At 54.7% G+C, this 24,275-nt stretch overlaps 12 protein-coding genes and 1 non-coding gene across 13 annotated transcripts; 7 read left to right on the forward strand and 6 right to left on the reverse strand.

Annotated features, from left to right (window-relative positions):
- Nucleotides 1-38: 38 nt before the first annotated feature.
- P168DRAFT_327318 (mitochondrial 37S ribosomal protein mS37) lies at nt 39-1,026 on the reverse strand. Its single transcript, XM_024841224.1, has 3 exons — nt 775-1,026; nt 556-635; nt 39-460 (listed from the first exon to the last, which is right to left on the reverse strand). The coding sequence occupies exons 1-3, from the start codon at nt 899-901 to the stop codon at nt 377-379; spliced, it is 291 nt and encodes a 96-aa protein (XP_024692945.1). The 5' UTR covers nt 902-1,026; the 3' UTR covers nt 39-376.
- A 404-nt stretch (nt 1,027-1,430) lies between these two features.
- P168DRAFT_235964 (DnaJ family domain-containing protein) lies at nt 1,431-2,837 on the forward strand (the record flags this gene model as incomplete). The annotated part of the gene is made up of 1 exon (XM_024833500.1): nt 1,431-2,837. One exon carries the CDS (start codon nt 1,431-1,433, stop codon nt 2,835-2,837), a length of 1,407 nt encoding a protein of 468 aa, XP_024692946.1.
- A 1,345-nt stretch (nt 2,838-4,182) lies between these two features.
- On the reverse strand, nt 4,183-5,069 carry P168DRAFT_156993 (cell wall mannoprotein 1 family protein). Its single transcript, XM_024832833.1, has 2 exons — nt 4,557-5,069; nt 4,183-4,492 (listed from the first exon to the last, which is right to left on the reverse strand). The coding sequence occupies exons 1-2, from the start codon at nt 4,881-4,883 to the stop codon at nt 4,280-4,282; spliced, it is 540 nt and encodes a 179-aa protein (XP_024692947.1). The 5' UTR covers nt 4,884-5,069; the 3' UTR covers nt 4,183-4,279.
- Nucleotides 5,070-5,599: 530 nt separating this feature from the next.
- On the forward strand, nt 5,600-5,671 carry P168DRAFT_t97. The gene has a single exon. It is a non-coding gene; the product is annotated as a tRNA-Ala (tRNA).
- A 176-nt stretch (nt 5,672-5,847) lies between these two features.
- On the forward strand, nt 5,848-7,627 carry P168DRAFT_290433 (uncharacterized protein). Its single transcript, XM_024837208.1, has one exon. It carries the CDS (start codon nt 6,142-6,144, stop codon nt 7,450-7,452), a length of 1,311 nt encoding a protein of 436 aa, XP_024692948.1. The 5' UTR covers nt 5,848-6,141; the 3' UTR covers nt 7,453-7,627.
- A 61-nt stretch (nt 7,628-7,688) lies between these two features.
- P168DRAFT_290435 (putative proline utilization protein PrnX-like) lies at nt 7,689-9,408 on the forward strand. Its single transcript, XM_024837209.1, has one exon. The coding sequence runs from the start codon at nt 7,867-7,869 to the stop codon at nt 9,283-9,285; it is 1,419 nt and encodes a 472-aa protein (XP_024692949.1). The 5' UTR covers nt 7,689-7,866; the 3' UTR covers nt 9,286-9,408.
- An 80-nt stretch (nt 9,409-9,488) lies between these two features.
- On the forward strand, nt 9,489-11,769 carry P168DRAFT_290436 (GNAT family N-acetyltransferase). Its single transcript, XM_024837210.1, has 2 exons — nt 9,489-11,229; nt 11,335-11,769. Exons 1-2 carry the CDS (start codon nt 9,773-9,775, stop codon nt 11,450-11,452), a joined length of 1,575 nt encoding a protein of 524 aa, XP_024692950.1. The 5' UTR covers nt 9,489-9,772; the 3' UTR covers nt 11,453-11,769.
- Nucleotides 11,770-12,338: 569 nt separating this feature from the next.
- On the reverse strand, nt 12,339-13,625 carry P168DRAFT_236527 (cyclin family protein; the record flags this gene model as incomplete). The annotated part of the gene is made up of 1 exon (XM_024833527.1): nt 12,339-13,625. One exon carries the CDS (start codon nt 13,623-13,625, stop codon nt 12,339-12,341), a length of 1,287 nt encoding a protein of 428 aa, XP_024692951.1.
- Nucleotides 13,626-14,454: 829 nt separating this feature from the next.
- xgeA (putative endoglucanase) lies at nt 14,455-15,943 on the reverse strand. Its single transcript, XM_024837211.1, has 2 exons — nt 15,156-15,943; nt 14,455-15,089 (listed from the first exon to the last, which is right to left on the reverse strand). Exons 1-2 carry the CDS (start codon nt 15,506-15,508, stop codon nt 14,690-14,692), a joined length of 753 nt encoding a protein of 250 aa, XP_024692952.1. The 5' UTR covers nt 15,509-15,943; the 3' UTR covers nt 14,455-14,689.
- A 231-nt stretch (nt 15,944-16,174) lies between these two features.
- On the forward strand, nt 16,175-16,886 carry erg2 (C-8 sterol isomerase ERG2; the record flags this gene model as incomplete). The annotated part of the gene is made up of 2 exons (XM_024835126.1): nt 16,175-16,468; nt 16,522-16,886. Exons 1-2 carry the CDS (start codon nt 16,186-16,188, stop codon nt 16,884-16,886), a joined length of 648 nt encoding a protein of 215 aa, XP_024692953.1. The 5' UTR covers nt 16,175-16,185.
- Nucleotides 16,887-17,126: 240 nt separating this feature from the next.
- On the forward strand, nt 17,127-18,598 carry P168DRAFT_304659 (putative PP-loop ATPase superfamily protein). Its single transcript, XM_024838864.1, has one exon. The coding sequence runs from the start codon at nt 17,185-17,187 to the stop codon at nt 18,400-18,402; it is 1,218 nt and encodes a 405-aa protein (XP_024692954.1). The 5' UTR covers nt 17,127-17,184; the 3' UTR covers nt 18,403-18,598.
- A 167-nt stretch (nt 18,599-18,765) lies between these two features.
- P168DRAFT_304660 (LYR motif-containing protein) lies at nt 18,766-19,221 on the reverse strand (the record flags this gene model as incomplete). The annotated part of the gene is made up of 1 exon (XM_024838865.1): nt 18,766-19,221. The coding sequence occupies exon 1, from the start codon at nt 19,123-19,125 to the stop codon at nt 18,766-18,768; it is 360 nt and encodes a 119-aa protein (XP_024692955.1). The 5' UTR covers nt 19,126-19,221.
- Nucleotides 19,222-19,583: 362 nt separating this feature from the next.
- On the reverse strand, nt 19,584-23,168 carry P168DRAFT_297239 (putative Ras guanyl-nucleotide exchange factor RasGEF; the record flags this gene model as incomplete). Its single annotated transcript, XM_024838162.1, has 6 exons — nt 19,584-19,667; nt 19,722-20,150; nt 20,234-21,672; nt 22,269-22,457; nt 22,525-22,846; nt 22,920-23,168. The coding sequence occupies 6 exons, from the start codon at nt 23,166-23,168 to the stop codon at nt 19,584-19,586; spliced, it is 2,712 nt and encodes a 903-aa protein (XP_024692956.1).
- Nucleotides 23,169-24,275: the final 1,107 nt, after the last annotated feature.

Consider the following 24,275-nt stretch of genomic DNA (forward strand, 5'->3'; position numbering starts at 1 on the left):
GGGCCACCATTCCTTCAGAAGATTCAATATCCAAGATTCAAGATCCATTCCCATTCCATTGTAGCACGTAATGTACAGTTTAGCATGTATACAAAATCCCACATCACCTTACGCTGTATGTATCTCAACAACAGCATTTTGTGAAATCGCTTATCTTTAAAACGAGTAAAAGCCAGCCCGCAACTCCGATTACAAATTTATTCATTCATGGGACTTCCACCCGAGTACAGTCACTCGAGTAGAAACCCCGCCACTCCAGTCCGTCCATCACGTAGCAGCTGTGAGAAAACATGAACATTGGGTTATCTCGCATGCGATGTTTCGCGGGAACCCTCAACTGCGGTCTATCGAATGGTGTGTTTTAACGTGGGGAGGCCTATTTCTTCTTCGGGCCAACCACCTTCGGGTACATTCTCGACAAGTGGTAGTTGATAGTGTTCTGCTTGTTGGACTTGGGTCTCTGTGTTTGGAAAGAATATGGTCAGTGAAACTGTATCATCATGGGATAGGAGGGGATGCGCATATAGCGCTGCGACCGCAAGGCTGGTCACGTACCTTTTCGTCCATACATGACCGGAGTTGCTGTTCGAGAGCGCCACAGCCCTCGACGGTATACCCGGAAGAGGCCCAGCAACCTGTAAAGACAAATTGTAAGCCATCTATTCACACTAATTGATCCTCGGGCATAGCTCGAATGTCCTGTGTCGACCACCATCCGCAACCACTGCGAGATCTATTCTTCCCAACCACCATTTAGAAACAGGGAGAGCATACTCAGCATCGACGACATAATAGCCTGGCAAGGATTCAAATCTTGCCTATTCGGACGACGGACTCGCAGGTGATTGATGGTCTGCAGACGGATCGGTCTGAGCGTGGTCGTGGCGCCTTTCGGAGGCATGTTGGCGAGATAAACAAGATAGAAACTATCGCCTAGCGTCGAGAATAGAGCCGGTCAAAGCGATTGCGCTGGAGACTCGAGCAAGCAGCGATGCGGGACAGAGGGTCTAACAGAGTCGCCGAAACGGAATCCAAAAGTCCGCAGGAAACAACTTCGGAGATGCCAAGACCAGGAATTGAATTGCCCGCGGAAGCTGACGTAAACACTGACTAATGGGCCTTTCAAACCTGAGGGCTAAGGCCGGCCACTTTTGTTATCGCCGATAAGCGGGTGAGTTGCTCTTCTGGAGTTCAGTTGTTTCTATCGCCACGCTGGACGGACGTCTTAGATCGGTACACGCACGTTGTTTATTCAGAGAGATATGAGCAGAAATCTGGTGACGGCGCTTAAAGTCAACCATGTGCCCCCGCAGTACAGGAGGGCGTTCTCCGCAGTGAGCGGGAGGCGAAACAAGGTCCCCAGGGCCAACGGGGACAATGACGCCCATGAAGCTGCAAAGTCGGAGGACGGACAGGAGGAACAAGGTGCGATGGCGCGGAGATTGTCTGAGATGGCCGAGCAGGCTGTCCTGGAAGGAGGGAAATCCGCGCGCAAGAACATAGAACAGGCGGGGTTCTCAGACGAGTTGAAGAGACAGCTGGAAGAAAGAGTCGCCGCCGCGGCCTTCAAAGACGAGTATCCAGCGGCTCACTCGATACTCGATATGCCCGAGAGCGCAGGGGAAGGCACTCGAGCGACAGCCCTCGGCGAGGCCTGGACAGGAACGGAGAACATGCACGATTCCGCCCTCCGCATGCTAGACGACAGCGCAAGGAAACCGATCCGCACGCCCTACAAAATCCCCAGTCCCGTCCAGACCAACCCCGTCGATATGCGCATTACCCCCAAGCCGAAGCTGTCGCCCGGCCACCGTCTCGCCCACGCCAAGGACCAGATCGGCACATACAGTTTGAGCCAGAGCCCGGGGGTCTCGGAGCAGGAGCGCCAGGCTATGCGGAAGGAGATGCAAGAGCGGTTTACCCCCGGGGCTCGGCCGATGCCTATGTCTATCCAGGGTCTGGCGTCGCTTGCGAACGAGCAGATCGAGGATGCCATCAAGCGCGGCCAGTTCAGTTCGATCAAGAAGGGCCGCGGCGTCAACACCCAGACCGACCACAACGCTAACAGCGCGTACATCGACACCACCGAGTACTTCATGAACAAGATGATCCAGAAGCAGGAGCTTGTGCCGCCGTGGATCGAAAAGCAGCAGGAGCTGGCAAAGGAGGTGGACCGGTTCCGCCGGCGCATCAGGACCGAGTGGCGGCGTCACGCCGCCCGGTTGATCGCCAGCAAGGGAGGCACGCTGGATGCTCAGATGAGGCGTGCCGACGCATACGCCGCCGCAGAAGCCCGAGTAGCAGAGCGAGCCGCCATCGCCAAGTCATTTCGTGACGATAGCGACACCGAGACCCATCCTTCACCATCCCCTTCCCCCACCGAAACCAAACAAGAAGACACTCCCCAATCAGAAACACCATCCACACCAACAACCGAAGAAAAAGACAACCAACTCCCCCATCTCGAACCCCTCCGCGACCCGAACTACCTCGCCATCGAGCGACCCTACCACGAACTCACAATCAAAACCCTCAATGACGCCACCCGCACATACAATCTCCAAGCGCCGCCCGTCTCGCGGAAGCCGTATCTCAACCTCGAGCGAGAGCTCAACGCATGCTACGCTGAGGTCGCGCCGAGTCTAGCGGAAGAGATTAAACGGCGTGCGCTAGAGAAAGCCCGCGGTCCGGTATCGTCGGGTCCTCAGGCTGCTGGGATTTTGGAATCGCTGGGCACGGCGCAGACGGCTCAGGTTTATGATGAAGATGTTTCTAAGGGGTATGGGGTTAAGGATCTCTTGCGGGATTGGTTTTCGGGGAAGAAGGGTCGGGGTTGAGCATGTGTCATGGAAAAGTTGTATATAGTGTACATTACTGGGGTCTATTGTATAGTGTGTTGTTATCTACGGCAAGTTGATATTTACGTCATCCATGGTTATATCCAACAAGTAGTGCATTTCCGCACTCGTTTCAAAGTGACAGTATACTACCTAGAAACTCTATCTCGTGAGATGGTCAGTCAAAGACCACATGATGATATAAATACACCACAGTAATACAAATAACAGCAACGAGCGACAAGCCAGCCACTCCAGTCTATTCCCCACCACAAAGAAGGAAAGTAAGAAGCAAATGAACAGAACCATCCCCAATATCAGTCCTCATGCACCCGTCGCCTCACCATCTCCGTATCCAACATAAGCTTGATAAAGCGCCAATGCAAGCGAAGCACATGAATATCATACAACCCCTTAACAAACAACCCCAGCAGATAAGACCCCACGAAAACCTCAACCCAGAACACCTTCTCCTCGGAACACTGGGTTCTGAGAGAAACCCAGAGAAAACCGGCCACGCTGGCGAAGACGGTCCCGAGAGCCATATGCATAACAGAGAAGTAGACCGCGCAGTTTATCTCCCTCAATACGTCCACAGCGTTGTGGAAGCGCACTTCTTCGGAATCGAGGAGCTTCTCGCATTGTTGACGCTGCTGACTGGGCCTCTTCAATTGCTCTTGGGTTCCGAGGAGGAGTATGCACAGGTCTAACCGGTCTAGCCAGGGGAGGTAGGGGAGAAGCCTCGGGTACGTCTGGGGCTTGTACGGGGCTGCGCGGTCCAATTCTGTGCCCAGTGGTGGTGGGGGGGTTTGCGTTGGTAGGGTTCTGGGAGTGCGCCTTGTTGGTTGTTGGAGATCTTTGAATATGATCGTTGGATTTAGGTTCATTCTGTTTTTGGTTTTTTTTTTTTTTCTGGGTGGGATGGAAGGTCGTTTTCGGGGGAGTTGGATGGCTGGGAGTAATATGGCTCCTGACATTGATATGACGTGGGATGTATTGGATTCAGTAAGGAGTGGCAAGCTTAGTATAATATTTAGAGATACAGATGGGTGGTAGATGTCTGTTTCAGCTGTCCAATTTAGATATACTCAAGTTGAAGCCATGGCCTCGGACGAGGGCTGATTGTACGACCAGGAAACGACGACCTTGTGTGTGCCTGGGTACCTTCCTGAATCTGTCTTGAGCCATACACCACGTTTTAGGAAGGTACGTTCCAGGAGTGAATACTATAAGAATGTATACAGTCCTCTACCCTACTAGTTTGCAATATTGAAGGAGCTTGGTAAGTCTCACGTTAATCAGACTACTAGAACAGAACATGGCACAGCACGTCACAGCCGACAGAGCTTGCTATCATAATAAATACACACAACACTTCGATGTCAACCTAGCCCAGTCTGCCATGGCCTGACTGGGAAGGGAAAATGTACTTCTCATCTTGACTAGGCATGAGCAATCCACTCCACCGGGTCAAGCGCAGCTATGGCCTGGACAAAGGACTCATTCAACTTATCACTGCACTCCTGGATAGCTTTGGCATTAGCCACGTCAACCTTATCCTGCAGGGCTTTTCCAAGTCGATTGGTGTTCGCCTGGAAGAAGCGGATACTGGCGACGATGATCTCGTGATAGCTGAGGTGCTCGAAGACGGGCTTCTACTCCCGTTAGAGGATGCTTCCTTTGCTTCTTCCACCAGTGGGGACATAGTGTCTTACATACCTTGGCAACGGCAGTCTTGAGATAGCCCTCGATGGCGGGCTTCATCTTCATGGCTGTCTCGGTGACGGCCTTGCTGTCTAGGTCGTTGAAGAGAGGTGAGTCCCTGACGTGGAAGGTGGTCACTTGGATGTCAGTTTCCAGGACTCCTTCGTAGTGGATGACGGCCAGCAAGGTTCTGAGGCGGTCGTCGGTGGCCTCGATGGCTTGCTCCAGAGAGCTGAGGTCTCCTTCCACGGTTCTCAGACCGTTGAGGACGGCAGGGGCATCTGCGTTGGCGAGGCCAATGAGGGCAGTGAGAAGGATTATGAAGATGGATTTGAGGCTCATGTTGATGATGTTGGGGATAGGCAGACAATGGTGTTGGCTGTGTTCAATGTGTGAGATGATGGACAAGAATGGGTAGATGTGATGTGAGTGAAAGTTGGATGGTTGTGTTGGAGGGAGGGAAGTGTATACCTTTTTCCTGTGATGCCTCAGTCAGTGCAGGTTGTGCCTTAACGGACTGCACTATGGCCACTTTGACAAGACAACTCTGTATATGTTCACATTTTACATTGTATATGCTTTTCATGGTGATTCTCTTGGTCATATAACCTGGATGTACACGAATAGACACATAGATGGCCATATAGTGGTGTTCAGTATATATAATATCATCATAAATCTAGCAGATAGTACATAAAGTATATTCCCGGGCTATGAAGTCTGTGAGCAAGCTATCTTGACCACCTAGTCAAAGGTAAGGATTGGATCAAATTATCTGCCTGTACAGATCTTTACGATCCCACCGGGTATATATATTGTTGAATCAGCGTAGCCCATGAGTTTACCAGATTCCATTCCAATGAGATAATCCCTTGTATAGAACGTATCAAGTATAGATAAATAGAGATCGACAGAAAATAACCAGATAGAAGTAGTTACATTCGATCCAACCAAGCCAGGCGAACATGTAATTATCCACGATGTGATATCAAAGAATGCTTTATGAAAGAGAAGAGGTAGGTCACCTATCATTCAAAGCAGTTGCTTATCAATCAAATGGGCTTGTGGTTTAGGGGTATGACGCTCCATTCGCATTGGAGAGGTCCCGGGTTCGATTCCCGGCGAGTCCATCTTTTTTTCCTCCATCGTACTTGGAGTATTTTTATTTTATTTATCTTATTATCTATTTATTTATTCTTTTTCCTCTTCAATTCTATTCTCGGATCCAGCATCCCCAACAGTATATAGGGTGATGTCCCAAAGAGCCATCCAAAGACAAGTGTTCTGTATCCTCACTGGCTCATGGTTAATGTGATGGCCTGTCCAGCCCTGCAGCCTCGGCGCCTAAAACAACCAACGAACAGACAGAGTCACATCTCTCGATCGCTCTCCCACTCCTGGACCTCCACCCTGGCTTCTTCACACTATCACATCCAATCAGTCGCCATGCCTCCAGGGTATATCACCTCTGCCCACCCCTCCTCGCCGGGGATATGTGTGTGACGCTGCTCGTTCTGCATGGGATGTGCAAATCTTGCTCCCAACTCTGGAGATGCCCTTTGTCCCTACTTAATCACTCTGGGTCGGCGGCTTCCATATCATGATCCCCATGTGTCTTCTACCTGTGCTCATTCTCCTCTCTCCCGTTGCTGCTGGTTCAGTATTCCAGGAGTATTCGACTGTCGTGTCCAAGCTGAACCGCCGTGCGGAGGATCTCTCGACCGCGGTCCCGTTGGATGAGTCCCTGTTGGCTATTCAAATCGGCGGTATCGTTGGGGCATACGTGATCTTTGTTGCGATCCTCCTGAGTCTGTTACTTTTGGTGGGACGACGTCTGCGACGCGCGGTGCAGGCCTCCAACTATAGCCTGCACGTGGAGATGATGAAGCCCGCTAAACCTCCTGTGAGCCTGGATCCGAGCCCGGTCACTCCGCTCTCTGCCACCCTCCCCAGTCCAAATAGGACGCACTCCTTCAATCAGTCCTGGAGTAGCCTGGGCAAAGCCCCCCACTCTCACATGGCGGGGAATGGGAGTGCAGCTACCATCGATGAGTCGGTGCTTGCCTCCGACCGCCGTAGGGCACAGGAGGAGATGGAGATGCTGTACGCCGCGGTCATGGAGCATGACGCCCGGAAGGAATTGGCGATGGAGACGGGTCGGGACGAGAAGGAGATCCAGTCTCCCGATATGGTCTATACCAGTCCGTTCAGCGACCGGTCGTCCAGGGTCTCTGAGGGGCCATCGTTTGCGCCCATGAAATCCCCGACGAGTCCACGATCCAACTCCCGCCTGTCCAGAATCTCATCGCTCTCCTTGTTCAATTCCAACTCCAATTCCAGCTCCCAATCCCAACCCAATGCCAGCTCGAAAACTCCGGCCAACACCAGCAAGATTCTCCGGTCGCCGCGATTCAACCTTCGAAAGATGTCCATCTCCTCCCCCCTGGCATCTCCCGATGTGACCGCGACCAATTCGTACGGGGAACAGCCCCCGCTGACCCCACGGATCTACCATCCGCCGCCCCCTCCCGCGCCTCCCGCGCGGATCAATCGCACTCCTGTCGAGAAGGTCGTCGGGGCAAGTCGGGCGCCGGCGCCCGCACCGCTGAGCCTGTCGACTGCGGGGCATGGTAAGGGTCCGTCATCATTGCCCTTCCGGGACGCGTTCCCGCTGCAGAGCGCCCCCGCTACCAAGACGACGGTCCTGGAACGCCCCGTGAAGCCGCTGAATGGACCGCGGACGGGCATGCCGACGCCCTACAGCCCTTACATGCCCTTCACGCCCGTGACGCCGCTCACTCCGAGTCGAATGGTGACCAAGCGACAGCGCAAGCGCGAGGCCAAGGATAATGGGCTGCGGGTTTTGGACGAGAATGACGTTGTCCAGGATGACAGCGATGTGTGGGGGTGATTTTATTTTCTTTATTCTTATCTATACTGGGCTGTTTCATGATTTGTCTGCTTCCGGGTATCATTAGGTGTTTGAGGGTGGTTTGACCTATATGGACAGTGCTGGCACTTGGTGCTTTGACATTATTGCATGTTATATTTTAAATAAATCCATACATCAGGAGATATAAGACACATTATCCATTGACGAATCTGTCATTAACTTGGGTGGGTAAGTGTGGCGAGGTTGGCTGCAACCATGTTTACCAACCTCGGGCCACCCCACTGTCTGACGTCCTTTGTTCCCCTCATCCCACTTCGGAACTCACACCCTCCTTCGAGCTTCAATTGAACACTATATCGTATCCGAGCTTCCAATTTAGTAGATTGCCTTTCTTCTCATGATAACAGTCCTATACTGACCTCCTCTATCCCAATGCCATTGACCATCCTCTCGCAAACGCAGCTTCGATCCCTGCTGCTCTCGCTCACCCGCGACGAGGTCTTCGCCTTACAACGAAACCTCGCCCTCGCCCTCCGAGACTACTCCATCGGCAACCAGGATTCCGGCTGCTCCGCCGTCTACCAACCGCGACGGACCGCGATTACCCGACAAGATGGCTGTACGACTCTGTTCATGCCGGCCAGCACGGGTCACTCAACGGGGATGAAAGTCATCTCCCTGCAAGATGCAGACACCGCGGGCTGTTCGACGGACGATGGGCCGGAGCCATTGGGGGAAGAGACGCCGCTCTTCGAGACACCAGGGACTCGGGCGTCTATGGCGTCGCTGGAGTCCGACGGTAGCGAGTTGTCCGTCACCTCCTCGGGCGGCGGCAGGGCGAGTGACCCGCGCGGGTCGACGAGCCAGTCGAGCAGCAACTCGATCGATGCAGGGTGTGTCAATCAGCAGCCGGTGGAGACGGGGATGTCCGGGACACTGGGGGCCTGGCCGGGCGCCGGGAGTCGTGACACCTCACCGCAGGGCTGCCAGATCCTGCTGGACGAGGCCAGCCTACCGTTCGGGATGATCAACGCGCACGAGCTGACTCCGTTCCGCACGGCGCTGACGGCCACAATGCTGCTCAACAAGCGGAAGAAGGTGCGCTCGGTGGTGGTGTTCGGCGCCGGCAAGCAGGCCTACTGGCACATTCGGCTGGCGCTGGTGCTGCGCGGGGCCGACATCAAGCGGGTGTTCATCATCAACCGGTCGTTTGATCGGGCGGCGGAGCTGCTGCGCGACATCTACGCGCCGGAGAACGCGGAATGGCGGGGCGAGGTGAAGTTCTCGGCGATCAGCAGCGACTTTGGCGAGTATGCGCGGGTCCTGCACGACACGCTGCACAAGGCCGACGTCATCTTCTGCTGCACGCCGTCGGTACAGCCGCTGTTCCCGGCGGAGCTGCTGACGTCGCGCGAGGGCCGCCAGAAGGGCCGTCTGATCAGCGCGATCGGGTCCTACAAGCCGCACATGACGGAGCTGCACCCGGACATTCTGCGCGAGGAGGTCAAGGTCTCGACGAGCCACTGGCATTTTCACAAGCACGTCCGCCACAGCGGGGTGGTGGTGGTGGACAGTCTCACGGGGGCGATGAAGGAGGCGGGCGAGATCGTCCAGGCGGGGATCCGGCCCCACCAGGTGGTTGAGCTGGGCGAGCTCCTCATGGTGCGGTACCAGTCGCAGGGGGCGAACGCGGAGAACGACGACGATGCGAAGAGCCTGCGCGAATGGGTGGAAACGGGGAATGTCATCTTCAAGAGCGTGGGGATGGGATTGATGGATTTGGTGACGGGGGGAGATCTCATCCGGCTGGCTGGACAGAGGGGGGTGGGGACATTGGTTGATAATTTTTAATCTGTACTCTACTTCTCGCTTCCTGTCTTTTTACCTTATTCCACATATTATTCCAGAGGTGTTATGAGTGTTATGATCCTGTCGGTGTCGTGTTGATCAGACCTAATCAATCGTTATCAATCAGCCCACTACGTAATCATCGGCCCACTGGCATGACATCAACCGATTCTCTCTCTCGTGCTCTCTTTTCTCCCGACTACCTCTATTCCAACAATAGAAGATATGCAGACAACTGCAGACACCAACAGAGCCCCTCCTCATGAGCTGTCCATGTCTACCCAATAAGTCGCGGTGACGGATTCGAAAACTTCTCGGGATCGTCGCCAACTGAGGGGCTGCGGAGCATCATCCCACTCGGCCGTTGATTAGATGGAAATTTCTCCCCCCACCAACCCATTGATTCTTTTATAACCTGCAAAACAGCCCTTTTTCTGTTCCTTATTCTCCATCTTCTCTCAAAAAACCCTTCCATCTGATCTAAGTAACCATGCGGAATCACATCTGCTACCTGCCTAATGGCCTCTCCTTCACCGTGTCGTCGGTGTTTGGCGGCGTCAATTTCAAATCTAACGACATGAAATTGACCAACTCGATCGTTCCTCCGGGTTGGAATATCGTCCTGTCGACCGATAGACGAGAGACAGCAAAAGAAGACCGTCCAAACAGTCGTCAAAGCGACAAGGATCAAGATCCGGGCTTCACGCGATTCACCTCCCCAACCCTCCGCCACGACAGCCTGTACCTCTCGTCCATCGTCGACCCCCCCAGCACGGAATACAAGGCCGTCAGCTCGCACGCGCGCCAGGTCGCCATGATGCTCTGGGTCACCCTGTGGTGGTACTTCCACGAGCCGCAGCCCGACGCGCACCTCCACAACGAGGCCTCGGCCGCGACGCCGCACCAGGGCAAGCCCAAGGGCGAATGGCGCGTGGCCATCAAGCGCGAGGGTATCTTCAAGGGTCGCAACGTCGTGCAGAAGCTCGAGCGCATGGGCCTCGTCGCCAGCGAGGACTCATCCGCCGGCGAAAACCCACTCGACCTCTCCGCCTGGGACGACCTCTTCGTCAGCCGCCGCAGCTTCTGGCAGATCGACCCGCGCATCTTCATCTTCACCATGAGCCCACTGCACGTCCGGCGCGCGATCGCCAACCGCCCGCTGTCCCCCGGCGTCGGATCCCCCACCGCAGACGGCGTGTCCGTCACTACGAACGACATCTTCGCGCGCCTGTCCACCTCCACTGAAGCGCACTACACCCCGTCCGAAGGACCCTACGCCTCCAGCAGCCACCACCCGACGTACTTCCCCCCGCCGCCAACGCAATACACATTCACGAACGGCGTCCGGCATCCGATCCGCCCCAAGCCCCCCCACAAAGGCGACGTCTTCTACATCCGCTACATCCCCAGCGTGCAGCAGTACATCTCCTTCCGGGTGGCATCCCTCCCCCCTCCCCCCTCCGCCACCACAACCCCCAGACCCACCTCCCCCGGCGCCATCCACCACCACGCCTACAGCGCCTCCTCCTCGAGCCTCAACTCGCAGATCCAGCCCCGCGGCGAAGGCCCCTCCGACCTCGACCTGCTACACAAATGGATGAACGACCCCCGTGTCAACGCCTCCTGGGGCGAAGCAGGCCCCATCTCCAAGCAGGAGGCGTTCCTGCGTCAGAATCTCAGCGCGCGCCACAGCTTCCCTGTCATCGGCTGCTGGGACGACAAGCCCTTCGGCTACTTCGAGCTTTACTGGGTGAAGGAGGACAGACTGGGTCCGCTGATCGGCGGAGCGAGTAACTACGACCGCGGTATTCACCTGCTTATCGGCGAGCAGGAGTTTAGGGGCCCGCACCGTGTGGCGGTTTGGTTGAGCTCGCTGGTGCATTATTGTTTCTTGGCGGATCCGAGGACGGAGACGGTTATGTTGGAGCCGAGGGCGGATAATCATAAGTATGTTTCCCCTCCCTTCTTTTCCCTTCTCTGTTTTTTTTTTCTTTTCTATTTTTCTTGGACTATGGTATGATTGATGTTGATGCTAATGTGTTAATGAAATAGGGTCATCCACTACCTCCAACAAGCAGGCTTCTACAAAGAAGGCGAAGTCACGTTCCCGCATAAACAGTCCGCTTTGATGAAGATCAAGCGTGATCAGTGGGAGTGTCCTGCTATTTAGTTTTCCTACTGTATACTTCGTCGTTTTTATGCTTTCATCCATATATGCCCATATGAATTCGTTCATATATTCATGTGTATGTATGTATGTATGTGTGTATGGATAAATGAGACGGGCGGAGATAGAGAGAGGCTAGCGAGACTAAGATATTTGGTGTATATACATACGTATGTTGTCTTGTCTTGTGCATGGATTGCTGAATACTCTACTCTACTCTTTACTCTTCACTCTACTATTGTCAATCTACTACGACCTACATAAGACCTCAACACCTAACTTATGTCATCTACAATCTATACTCCTATAATACTACCCACCATATCCCTAGAGTATTCGGGGGAAAAAGAGTATAAAAATCATATCATGTCATATTAATAACTACCTAAATACTAGTGCTCGCGGTGCCGCAAGATCCGTCTGCTGTATATGCATCCATGTATGCGTTTGCATATCCAAAATAGTCCCAGGACATTGTACACTAAAAGAAAGCGAAAGCGAAAGCGAAAGCGAAAGAGGAGGGGGAGGCGGGACGGGGAATGTGTGCAATTTGAGTCGTGGATATTGCGGGAATGGGGGATGGGTATAGTGGGTAGATAGATGAAGATGAATGGAAGATGAGGGTAGGTGGGTAGGGTTGAATGGGAATGATTGAGGAAGAGAAGTTGAGGAGTAGATTGCGTATGAGACAAAAGGGACCAGACTAGACCTCCGGGGTGTATAGTGCAGTGCCGTATAGTTCCGTATAGTGTAGTGTGTAAACAAATAAAGGGTATTAGTAAATAGGCGAGACCCGCTCAACCGTGGTAGACAGTGACAGTGACAGTGTACTGGTAGACAGACAGACATAGAAGCAAACAAAAAAACAACAACAGTCGAAGTCTAGACTCTAAACAGGTCGTCGTCCCATATACGATCCCGCAGCGGAGGCCAAAATCCTCGCCATGAACCCGGAGCTACCATGCGTAGACACCCGCGCTTTCTTACCCGACTGCTGCGGCTGCTGATGCAAGGGTAGGTAAGTTCCGTCATGCTTAGGCTCAGCAGGGAGATGGACGTAGCCGGTGTAAGACGGGCTGGAAGTCACATCGTCCAGCACGGCCATGCTGGCTGTGGAGCTGGAGGTGCGGAGGCTAGCGGGTGTGCCGCGGGAGCTGGTGGAGGCGACGCTGGAGGCGCGCGAGCTGAGCGAGGGGAGGGTCTCTGCGCGGGAGAGACCCGGGACGTCTTGGATGGAGGGCGGGGAGACTGACACGCCGTGGCGGGAGCACGGTCGCCGGCGGATGGAGTACGGTCTGTAGCGGTCGGAGTCGGCTAGTGAAGCGGGGGACATTGAGGCGTTGGATGAGGCTGGGCTGGGGGGGAGATGGCGCCGGATGGAGGGGTGGTGGTGGTGGTGGTGGTGGTGGTGGTTGACGGAGCGGCGGGCTTCGAGACGGGCCTCGAGCTTCTGGCGGCGGAGACGGCAGGCGAGGAGCTCGGCGGAGGCGTGGAAGCGGCGCCACTCGCGTGGGGGTGCCTGGTGCGCGGCTTGACGCTCCTGGAGCATGTAACGGTGGCGGATGGGGCCCAGGAAGGGCTCGAGCTGGTCGAAGAGGTCGGTCTCCGAGACGCGGGTCTCCCAGTCGAGGAGGAAGAGCAGCTGGCGCTCCATAAGGTTGACCTCGGGGAGGGAGAAGCAGAAGCCGTTGTAGCCCTTGACGGCTGTGTAGCGAGCCCAGTGCTTGTTCTTCGGGCTGGAGTCGTTGAGGTTCTTGGCGGCGAGGATGAGGGCGGCGAGGAAGATGCGGTGGACGGTGCAGCGCATGCCCTTGGCGACTGGGGGGAGCCGGGCGCGCAGGCGGTCCAGGTAGACGAGGGAGGTCATGAGGGTGGGCACCTGGACCTGGGAGCGGGTGACGAGCGAGGTGATGAAGAGTTCGACGGAAGGTAACGGGAGATTATTGATGCCGGCCTCGTGGTCGTCGAGGGGAGGCGAGCTGGGGGGCGTGGGTTGACCGTGATGATTATTGTGCGGTGTCGCCGTCACATGGGACTCGCAGCGGATGACCCGCGAGGCTTGCAGGGCCAGGTGAGCCACCATCTCGCGCGTCACCGGTTGTCGCACGAATTCCTGCAGGGCCAGACGGTTGAGGGACTCGGGCCTTTCCGTGTATGCAGTGGGCCTTTGGTCCATGGTGTACGGGTAGTTGGCCATTGTATATGATCTAGTTGAGACGTATCTAGATGGTTGTAGATCGAGGAGAGAAGGGGAAAAGAGGGAGAAAGAGAGAGAGAGAGAGAGAGAGAGAGGCAGCTCGTATTAAATAGAGATCTTGGAATGATAGACGGACGAAGAATGTCCAGGAAAGAGTGGAAATTGAAGAATCCCGCCAGCAGGAGAGGAATGTGTGTCTTGTTGTCGTGTCAACGTGATGGATCACGGAGTCAAGGAACGAGATGGAAAGATTGACAGATGAGATGAGAGTGCAGATAGAGAGAGACAGAGAGACAGATGAAGAAGAGAAGAAGAAAGCGAAAGAGAGAAAGAGAGGATATTATAAGGATTATAAGAATTGAGAAAGGTAAAAAAGAAAAGTCAAGGCTGGTCATGCAAGGTGGACGCGCTGAGCCTGCATAGATGGTGGCATTCCATCCCTCTTCCTCCCCCAATAAAATCCTCGTCTATCCCTTCCTTCCTCCCCTCCTGTCAATCCGGGTTCTGACTGGCATGTGCTGGACGTGATCGAGGGGTTTCATCCTTTCCTTTTCCCGATTCTGTCAGCCAACGAGGGCTGGTAAGACACGAAAAAAGATCCTGGATACGGCGAGACCTGCGAGGTACAGTGGAGTGACTCCCCAGTCTACGCGCGGATGCAAGTCCCACTCATGTACCGTCCGTCTGGGGTGCAATATTAAGCGCCCGCTTCTATAATTATCGAATTTCGCGCAGGCGATCGCCCAGATCGACCTGGTTGGGTAGACAATTTCGATGGCGTCTATATTTAGAGAGAAGAGAAAACTACCGCTGGAGATCCACTTGTTCGGCGTCAACCGAATTTCCTAGGAGCTGGTCGACGCGCTCCATGACATTCTAGGTGCTATATACAAGGGTGTACCCCCCCCAGACCGGGGGTGAAACACGGCGCGTAACTCCCAGTTCAATTCTCATCCATCCATCGTGTCGCCCCCCTCGCCACTCCACCCCCCCCAAGTTGGCGTCTAATAGCGGTGCTCGCGTCTCCTTTGGAATGTTGCCGCCTAGGCCACCGTCACCGAGTATGAGCTGACGCTCAACAGCGCGTCCTTGCCACTGAAGGGTTCGGTTCCCGCCTGGACGTCGGTCAGGTACTGACTCGCTGCCAGGTCCTGGTTCTCTTGCAGGTAGGTGAGGAATTGCTTCAGATCGGTTGAGAAGTTCTCGGTCGACGACGGCGCCACGAAGCTGAACACCTGCATCTCGCCGTTGGGGCCAGAGAACAACTGCCACTGGTGGCCGGCAATCGTCGGGGTCGCGATGGGCGAGCCCGTCGACGAAATGGGACCAGCCCCGCCCAGGGCGCCCAGCCAGATCATGATCTCATACTCGGCATCTCCATCGGCGGTCGAGGAGAGGAACAGATCGTACGCGACGTTGCATACCAGGTCCGATCCCTTGTATCTTTTGGTCGTTAATATTTATACATATCTTGAATAGAAGATGATGATGACGAGGAAAAAAACTTACGACCACTTCCAGGTCGTCGGGATCTTGGTCACCTCGCTCAACTGCTTCGGCTCAAACTTGTAAGCCGCGTTGGCGAAGCTCTTGACCTGACCCTCGCCGCCGGTCCAGCTCCAGCTGGTGTGCCAGGCCAAGGTGGTGCCATTCTGGCCGTCCAGGCCCGTGCACTGCTCGCCGCTATCGGCGTTGTCCTGTCCCCAGAGGTTGTTGTACACGGTAAAGTCACCTTTCTCGATGGTGTCCCACTGACCGCAGGAATCCGCCCGACGGGTCAGGGTGGCTCCATTCAGAAGGCCCCGACGGGTCATGGCGGCACCGGAAGCCAGTCCGGTGAGAGCGAGAAAAAGCCACTTCATGTTTAAAGAATGAATGTATATGGATATTGATAAAAGAATGACTGTTTGGTTTATCTCTAATCTGAATGCCGTGGGAAAGACCCGAATTTATGCCTCGTTCGGGGTGCTGGACATTGTCGATCATGCCCTTCCCCACGGCATCTGTAGAGGCATGAGTGGTGGACAATTGGACATGCTGTCAACTGGAAACACCAGGTCGGGATAATTTCACACAGGTGTTTAGCCGGAAGAATTCACGATCGGGAGGGGTACGGTGGATTGGTGGAAGTACATGAGTTACAGGGAGTAGACGAGGGGGTGTTCCGTGTTATTCTGGACGGAGATTTGATGTATAAGAAGAGCGATCTGCATGGTTGAAGTACTCCAGGTTTTATATACAACATGCGACCGTGAAATATACTTCTGCGTCAGGAAGATAGACAGATGAAGATGAAGATGATGAAGATGCAGAGCCTAATCAGGCAACGATCGCCAGGCCGAGGAGTCCGCGGACCCCGTGACAGCTTAGTGCCTGAATACTAAGGTATCAAGGCACAAGGCACTAAGGTACTAAGGCACTCGAGACTATTGAGATCTCCTTACTCGGATCTCCTTCATCCGCTTTCCCTGTCTCTCTTTCCTGTCAACCTTGTCTCCTTCTCTCCATACCATCCTTCTCCCTATTAACCCCCCCCATCATGCGTGGTCTCACTTTCCTGGTCACCCTGGTGGCCCTCCTCACCGGTTTCTACCGCTACTTCGACTCCCGTCTGGATCAATTCTACGTCTTCGACCCCTCGAACCTGCACGAGCTGTCCCAGCGCGCCATCGCCGCCCACGGGAACGACACGCGCGCCGTCGTCGACTTTATCGTCACCGAGCTGGACGAGAAGGTCCCGGGGTCTAACCTCAACCGCGACGAGGAATGGGTCTTTAACAACGCCGGCGGTGCCATGGGCGCTATGTACATTATCCACGCCAGTACGTTCCCCCCCAACCCTCCCAAAAAGGAATCAAAGACTAATTATTCAAAGGCATCACCGAATATCTCATCATCTTCGGCACCTCGATCGGTACAGAAGGTCACACCGGCCGCCACACCGCCGACGACTACTTCAACATCCTGCAAGGCACCCAGCTGGCCTTCGTCCCGGGCTCCTACGAAGCCGAGGTCTACCCCCAGGGCAGCGTGCACCACCTCCAGCGCGGCCAGGTCAAGCAGTACAAGATGGACGAGTCGTGCTTTGCGCTTGAGTATGCCCGCGGCTGGATCCCCCCCATGCTGTTCTTCGGCTACGCCGATACTTTCTCCAGCACGCTGGATTTCCCGACCTTGTGGGCGACTACGCGCATTACGGCGCGTGAGATGATTGCCAATCTGCTTAAGGGGAAGATGTAATCTATGGATGGAAGTAGGGTTGTATTATAGGAAAGAAGATGCTACATACATAATAGAGACGCTTATGCGAGATAACTCAATCAATCAATTGATCAATAAATCGATAATAAGCACGGAGTAAATAAGATAAAGTAAAAATCAAACAAACAAACAGACCAAACAGCTGACTCATCACTTATCTCTTTATCGCCCATCTCCCCTCATTTTCTACTCTACGATAACCAGACCTAAAAAAAAAAAAAGCCACTCAAAAAGAAACACTCGAACAACACAAAAAGGGAAGGAAATAAATTCAAGAATGGCACCTCCCTGCGCCCACTGCCACTCCGCGCGCGCGGTCATCATCCGGCCCAAAAACCGCCACCGCCTCTGCCGCGAGTGCTTCATCCGAGTCTTCGAGACAGAAGTGCACGAGACGATCACCGCGACACAACTCTTCCAGCGCGGCGAGCGCATCGCCATCGGCGCCAGCGGCGGCAAAGACAGCACCGTCCTCGCCGCCGTGCTGAAAACCCTCAACGAGCGGTACGACTACGGCCTCTCGCTCTGCCTGCTGTCCATCGACGAGGGCATCCGCGGGTACCGCGACGACAGCCTGGAGACGGTCAAGCGCAATGCGCAGCAGTATGCCATGCCGCTCGAGATCGTCGGCTACGGGGAACTATACGGGTGGACGATGGACCAGGTGGTGGCGCAGGTGGGCAAGAAGGGCAACTGTACCTACTGCGGGGTGTTCCGGCGGCAGGCGCTCGACCGCGGCGCGGCGCGTCTGGGTATCAGCCATGTGGTGACGGGGCATAACGCGGATGATGTGGCGGAGACGGTGATGATGAATTTGCTGCGGGGGGATCTGCCGCGGTTGTCGCGCGGGACGAGCATCGTGACGGATTCGGCGGCGAGTGAGGTCAAGCGGTCGAAGCCGTTGAAGTATGCTTATGAGAAGGAGATTGTGCTGTATGCGCATCATCGGCGGTTGGATTATTTTAGTACGGAGTGTATTTATTCGCCGGAGGCGTTTCGGGGGAGTGCGCGCTCGTTGATTAAGGATTTGGAGAAGATTCGGCCAAGCTCGATCTTGGATATTGTTCGCAGTGGGGAGGATCTTGCGGGGTTGGTTCCTGCTGAGGTGAAGGGGACGGGGCCGGTGGGTGGGGGAGGAGGCGGAGGTGGTTGTGGGAGTCAGAATGGGAGGACGAGTGGGGGGGAGATGGCGGAGATGGAGAGGCGGTTGGCCGGGGATGAGGCCGCTGCTGGGCAGGAGACGGAGATCCGTCTGCCGGTGAGGACGCCGGGGAGGAAGAACAAGCAGGCGAAGGACCAGCCCAAGGTGAAGACGCAGACGATGGGCAAGTGTGAGCGCTGCGGGTACATCTCGAGTCAGAAGGTGTGCAAGGCGTGCAGTTTGCTGGAGGGGTTGAATAAGAACCGGCCGCGCATGGCGATTGACGTCGATATGGAGGATGAGGAGAGCAGTACGACGTTGATGCGACAGATGGAGAGGGTAGAATTGGGTTGACCGATTATCAGCTCATCGAAACCATCCATCATATCAATCGGTCCAGTCTGACCGGAGTCAATCAGCGGGTCAGATGTAGGATAACATCCTACCTACTACACCAAGTGGTCCAGACAGACCACATCTACGAATATACGATAGCTATATCAAGGCAGCACAGAAAGCACCAGCTTCAAGTTAATATACACAAATGTACAAGACAACCTAACACCAAACCAATATCATACAAATCATATCCCTCACTCAGCTTTTACCCTCCCAAATCTATCCCCCAATTATTCCAGACATATTCCCCAGGCATCCCCAATCATTTCCCAGGTACAATATCTCCCCCCCCTACCCAAAAGAAGCACATAAGACCCCCTAAGCCCCCCCCTTCTCCCCCTCCACCTCCGAAAGATCCGGCAAATCCCACCCCACCCTGCGAGCCGTCAACCGAATCTTCTCCTCCTCCGTAAGCGTCGCACCAGGATTGTACCGCTCCACAAGCGCCGCATACTTGCGCTGCGCGCGCGCATACATCGCCCACTGCTCAGCCTGTTGGAGTTTCATTTGCAGCTGTCCCTCTCCCTCCCCTCCTTCTGTCTTTGCTTGTGGTGTCTGCGAGGGCTGTTGTTGGTAGAGGGTGCGCAGGCGGGTTTGGAGGGGGCTGGGGGGCGTCCGTCGGGGGAGTTCGCGGAGGATGGCGCGGTAGGTTCTGAGGGCTTGGGTTTTGAGGTCCATTTTTTTTTCTTCTGGCGGACTCTTTTCGTTCGTTCGTTCTTGGTTTGAGTTGAAGGGTGAGGTCGGTTGGTTGGGTCTTGGTTTATTGAGTTGTTGGTTTGTTGGTGGTTGAGTGGTGGTGGTGGTGGTTTGGTTTGGAGGTCGTTGTTCGGGTTTGATGCTTGCTGGTTGTAGTGGTTCTGATTATTGGGTGTATGGCGGAAATAACCAGGTCACGTGTTTAGACGTTCTACATCAACATATGTACATTTTTTTCTTAGATACTCAGGATTATAGGATAGTCCAATATTAACTAGTAAATCTTATGCTAGTCCGCTAGCTCTAGTATATCATGAATATGTACATCGTCGTAACAACGGTCATCATTCATCACCATCATCACCTCCCCGTAATCATCGGATCTGGACTAGATCTGAGTACACTGTTTGTTGATCGTGGGTGTACTACTGATCATGTATCTAAGATCGGAGCCATCCAAACTTCTTCCGCCCGGCGTCGCCGCCCGCAGACGGCTCCAGCTGCATGCTGCGCGCGTACAAGTCCTAAGTACCAACGTTAGTTCAACTCCGAGACCAACATTCAAAAAATCAACGTACCTCTTCAACTCCAGACAACTTGATATCGAAAATCAACCGCGCCACCTCCTGATACCGCGCCATATGCGAATACGGCGTCTTCTGGCTGCGCTGGATCCCCAGCACCACCTCCCCCATGACTTCGAACTTGCGCCAGTTGATCCGCGACTTGTCCTCCTTGATGAACGTCTTGTTGCCTTCTTCCGCGGATACCAGGTCGCGTCGGTGCAGCGGTAGGAACGGGATCCGCTCGGAGAAGGAGTTGTCCCATGCGAGTCGGTACGCGAAGTGGCTCTTTTGCGTCCCCATGAGAATGACCAGCCTCATGAAGTCTTTCTGGATCTGGACCGGGACGAGCTCCCGTGTTTGTGTTAGTCGGTGGACGGGTGTGCCGTTGATGCCAGCGATTACGGCCCCGAGGGAGTTGTAGTTGTTTAGGCGGCGGAGTTTCTATACTCGTTAGTGGTCTGATATGGGCTTCGATTCGAAGAAAAGCAAGAAAGGGGGGGGGGGGGGGGAAAGGGGGTACATACCTGTGCTATATTCATAAACTTCTCCATAGCCTTAGCCCGATGCTTCGGCTTGTCACGATACAAAACCACACTGGCCACGAATAGCGCCACATGGTTGAACTGCTTGATCATCCGGTTGACGTGCTTCAAGCTCTGAATCTTGTCCTTGTCCGGCCCCGAGATGCTAACGTGTCGCACAAGATCCCGCGGGCGGAACGAATTGTACATGATCCAGTCCACCCGCGTCAGCTCGCGCGCGAAATCCTCGTCGGGAATGTCCATGATCTGCCGCCAGTGCAGCTTCGTCAGGATGTTCCGCGGCGTCAGCTCCAGGTGCTCTGCCTCGCGCTGCGCCGCTTCGATGTTCAAGAATGTGAAGGACTGGTTGGGGATGGTCCCCGGGCGGTCCGTCGCGGAGTGAGTCGAGAGGGTCCCCGACAGCCGCAGCGATGAGTCGACGGTGCCTTCGCTGAGGTCTAATGCGCTCATGTGGTAGATGGGGTCCTCTTCTTCCTCCTCGCCTTCTTCGATGATGTTGGCGCCGCCGAGAAACACCGACGGTGAGTTGGGCCCCGAGTGGTGGAGGAATGTCTCGGGTCCGTCGGACCCCGCCGCGTCGCCGTCCCCGTACGACCAGCCGACGTCGTCATCCTCCGCCGTCACCTCGAGATAGGAGCCCACTTCCTTGGCTGCGAACATGTAGAAGTGGCTCTTCTCCAGCGTGGTCACAAAGTCGATGATCCGCTTCCGCGTCTTCGGGTAGGCCAGGTCGCCGGGGTATTCCGAGACCCATTGGGACATGACATTAAGCAGTCGAAGCTGGTCTGCGATGCGGGTGAGCTGGTCCTCGATGTGCTTCTCATTCCACTCAAAGCGCTGGATCAAGGCGTGCAGCAACGTGGCGGGGGCGGCGAATTTGCGGTAGAGACACAGGAAGATGGAGGCGAATTTCGAGTCCTGCTTTGACATGGGTTGCGCGACCAGCCGGTCCACCAGCTCGTCGAACGTGGACCCCGCGTCGAGCGACGACCCCTCGCTGGACGCCTTATCCTTGATTCCGGGGCTCGACGGGGCGCTGCGCGACCCGTCCACGCCGTCGTCCATGTCCAGAAAACTGTTAAAGACGTCTGAGTTGATGGGGGAGAGATCGCCCGTCACGCTCGGCAGGCACGGATTCAGTCGGCCCCCCGACGGAGGTGTGAGTGGTCGCACCGGATGCGAATTGCTCCGGGCATATCGCGACCCTTGCGCATGGGAAGCCAGAGTGGGTGTGTTGGACGAGTCGGCGGGAAGACGGTCGACACCGTACCCATCGACTCCCGCGTGAAAGGTAGAGGAGGAAGTGGTGGTGATGGGGCCGCCAGCGGCTCCTCCTGTGAACAAGGCGGTGGGGGTCTCCGAGCTAGCACGACTGTGCGAGGATGGAGGGAGGGTGGGGGTATCGTCGGCGATGACACGGTCTGTGAGATAAGCGGATGGTCAGGTCGGTCGCATATTATGGTGAATGATAGCAAGACAATATTAAAGTAGGTATGATCAGGGGAAAAAAGAAGTAAGCAGTGGGATAGGCGGTAGGTGAGGGTAGGTCGATTTGGGATCCAGCACAACGGAACGCAAGCCAGCGGGATTTATCTGTCCCCGGGCAAGTGTTTCGAGTTTCCACTTTCCATCCTGGGGATCGGCAAGACAACGAGAGGGCACGCGAACGCTAACCTCAGACCGCGCCACCAACTAGCGTGAACGTGGTGGACCACCTAAGGGACGTTGTAGCCAAAGCCAGCCCTTTGCTCTTGGGAGCAGGATTGGCCTAATGGGGTCCTGAGCCCTCCAAGCCTGGAACCCTAGTACGGTCTCTGTATTGGTGGATACCTTTTCGGCTTAGGAAGGTTGAATTCCTGCCGACTTGCAGTCTGTCCCTCGGAGATGGATTGGAGAAAGACACGGGGAAACAGCGGGGAATAAAAAGACAGCAACACATGAATAGAAAAAAAATCCAAAATCGAAAACAGAGAAAAAAGAAAAAGACGAAACAGCATAAATAAAGAAGAAAACTCACCTCCATATTTATGGCCGACTACCGACCGTAGTACCATCGCAATGCACACCTTCTGCGATCGCGGGGATACCGGCGACGTCCGTTGAATCTCATAGTGGCCCAGAGCGGACTCGACGGGGCCATCGGGAGTTTGTATATCGCATTTACTGGCCACCAACACAAACGGCAGTGGAGATGCGGCCAAAGTGTCTGCAGCAGTCAGCTTCACCCTCATCCCTGGAATCACTGTTATTTCCACCGGACAAGAGCTTCATACCGAGCAAATCTGTGATTCGGGACAGTCCTGCCGGCTGCGTGACGTCGTGAAGCACGAGGACGCCATCAATCGTAGGCGGATCGTCCTGATCCAGTCGCGGCCAAACAATCCCCCCTTGTGAGCCAATGTGAATTTCCTTCGTCCCGATCTCCAACAGGCGGACCAGATAGACGGTCCCGTCCAATGACATCTTCTTGGTGGTGGATCGCGAGGACATGGGGAATCTCATGTCGAGCGCGCTCTGGATAAAGGTCGTTTTGCCGACGTGGTCCTGCCCGACAACGGCGATGGTGACATGGGGGAAACTCAGTTGCGGCGCCATCTATATCGAAGGAGCAATGGAAGTCAGCACGGCTGGTCTGGTGGGGGCAAGACGCTGCTCTGTAGAAGCATACCTCGTCCGCAGCGGAACCCGACAGGATCCCATTATTCCCCGCGGCCGGCGATGAAGCCTCCTCCTCCTCGTGCAAGGTCTGTCCAGCGGTCTTCCCCATATCCGTCGTCATTTTCGACCCGGTAAGCGTGTACAGGCTACCCACCGGGGCGGAGGTGGTGCGGTTGAGGAAACCCGGTCGCGGCAAGGGAGCAGCGTGGTCTGTGTCGCTGCTCCGGGGCCGATCCGGTTGAGGCGGTTGAAAAGTCATGTTGAGGTGATGATGTGTGGCGCGAACCAATGACCAGGGTCGCGGCGCAAGGAAAGGACCCGGTTGAGCAAACCAGGTGCGACAGCGCAATGTCCAACTGCTACGTCAGGAAGTGAGGCGGACACGACAGCTCATCCATTGTCGCTCGGAAGGTCAGTGGGAAATGAGACGATCGGGGCTCCGGTTTCCCGTCGCAATGAGTTTTGGTGACGCGGAGTCGAGACACGTGCGGCGGTCGAGTGCAGCGAACTGGTTATAAGCCTATATTCTCTCTTCCTTGGCCATCCAGTCTCTTTCCTCCCTGGATATCGCACAGCAGATGGCAAGTGATCGAACAGCTAAATGGAAGAGACGCAAATCAGCTCCAATAGAAGCACGCCGAGACGGGAAAATAATCGAATGTCGGAGGTGAGTGGGGGAGGGGGGAATCTTACGAGAGAATTGACCGTGCTGTCGATTGAAATTGCTTGACTTTTTTAATTTTGTATTTTTTCCCTTTTTCTTTCTTGCTTTCGTTTCCTTCCCTTCCCTCCTTTTTCCTTCAAACCCGAAGTGGTGGATGGACTTGGGAGTGGAGAGTTCAAGCAAGAGTGGTTGTTGGCGTTCACTTTGAACTTTAAGCGGGCAGAGAAGACGGAGACGGAGACGGAGCCGGGGGGGAAAAGCGGACACCCAATTTACAGATGTCAATGCTCAAGCTCCATGCAGATAGATTGTCAATCTTACTCTCTCGTCCCATAGTTACCTGGTCATGTATTTATTCTAATACACTACTTTTATATTTAGAAACAGTCCGAAGATCAAATCCAATCGAGGTACAAAGTCCGATTGAGCCAATACCAGGTGTATGGCAGTCTGGGTACCTGTTAGATGCAGTGATGTCGTACCTCGTACCGTCACTAGTATTGCCTCTCGACTAATGACAGCAGCTAGGGAGAAATAATCCAAGAGAAAATAGAACAGCACCCTAGTCCAGTTCCATTCTTAGCGACCGAACGTGGTGGGCTGTTAATAACCAGGATGATCATTACTGGGATCTTCGGTTGGCCAGTATCCAGTCCTTGAAATTCAGCTCGTGCTTTCCAGGCTGTAACTATGGTCATAGGA

The sequence above is a fragment of the Aspergillus campestris genome (genome assembly GCF_002847485.1).
Source record: "Aspergillus campestris IBT 28561 chromosome Unknown P168scaffold_6, whole genome shotgun sequence".
Taxonomy (NCBI): domain Eukaryota; kingdom Fungi; phylum Ascomycota; class Eurotiomycetes; order Eurotiales; family Aspergillaceae; genus Aspergillus; species Aspergillus campestris.

Excerpts from the sequence above, each read along its gene's own strand:
- P168DRAFT_290436 (XM_024837210.1), top strand. The coding sequence starts at position 9,773 with ATGCGGAATCACATCTGCTACCTGCCTAATGGCCTCTCCTTCACCGTG. Across the intron at positions 11,230-11,334 it reads CCGAGGGCGGATAATCATAA|GGTCATCCACTACCTCCAAC; the intron begins GTATGTTTCCCC and ends TTAATGAAATAG.
- P168DRAFT_304659 (XM_024838864.1), top strand. The coding sequence starts at position 17,185 with ATGGCACCTCCCTGCGCCCACTGCCACTCCGCGCGCGCGGTCATCATC.
- P168DRAFT_327318 (XM_024841224.1), bottom strand. The coding sequence starts at position 901 with ATGCCTCCGAAAGGCGCCACGACCACGCTCAGACCGATCCGTCTGCAG. Across the intron at positions 636-774 it reads TATTATGTCGTCGATGCTGA|GTTGCTGGGCCTCTTCCGGG; the intron begins GTATGCTCTCCC and ends TTGTCTTTACAG. Across the intron at positions 461-555 it reads GGTCATGTATGGACGAAAAG|AGACCCAAGTCCAACAAGCA; the intron begins GTACGTGACCAG and ends TTCCAAACACAG.
- P168DRAFT_156993 (XM_024832833.1), bottom strand. The coding sequence starts at position 4,883 with ATGAGCCTCAAATCCATCTTCATAATCCTTCTCACTGCCCTCATTGGC. Across the intron at positions 4,493-4,556 it reads TCAAGACTGCCGTTGCCAAG|AAGCCCGTCTTCGAGCACCT; the intron begins GTATGTAAGACA and ends TAACGGGAGTAG.
- P168DRAFT_290433 (XM_024837208.1), top strand. The coding sequence starts at position 6,142 with ATGATCCCCATGTGTCTTCTACCTGTGCTCATTCTCCTCTCTCCCGTT.
- P168DRAFT_290435 (XM_024837209.1), top strand. The coding sequence starts at position 7,867 with ATGCCATTGACCATCCTCTCGCAAACGCAGCTTCGATCCCTGCTGCTC.
- xgeA (XM_024837211.1), bottom strand. The coding sequence starts at position 15,508 with ATGAAGTGGCTTTTTCTCGCTCTCACCGGACTGGCTTCCGGTGCCGCC. Across the intron at positions 15,090-15,155 it reads CCGACGACCTGGAAGTGGTC|ATACAAGGGATCGGACCTGG; the intron begins GTAAGTTTTTTT and ends AACGACCAAAAG.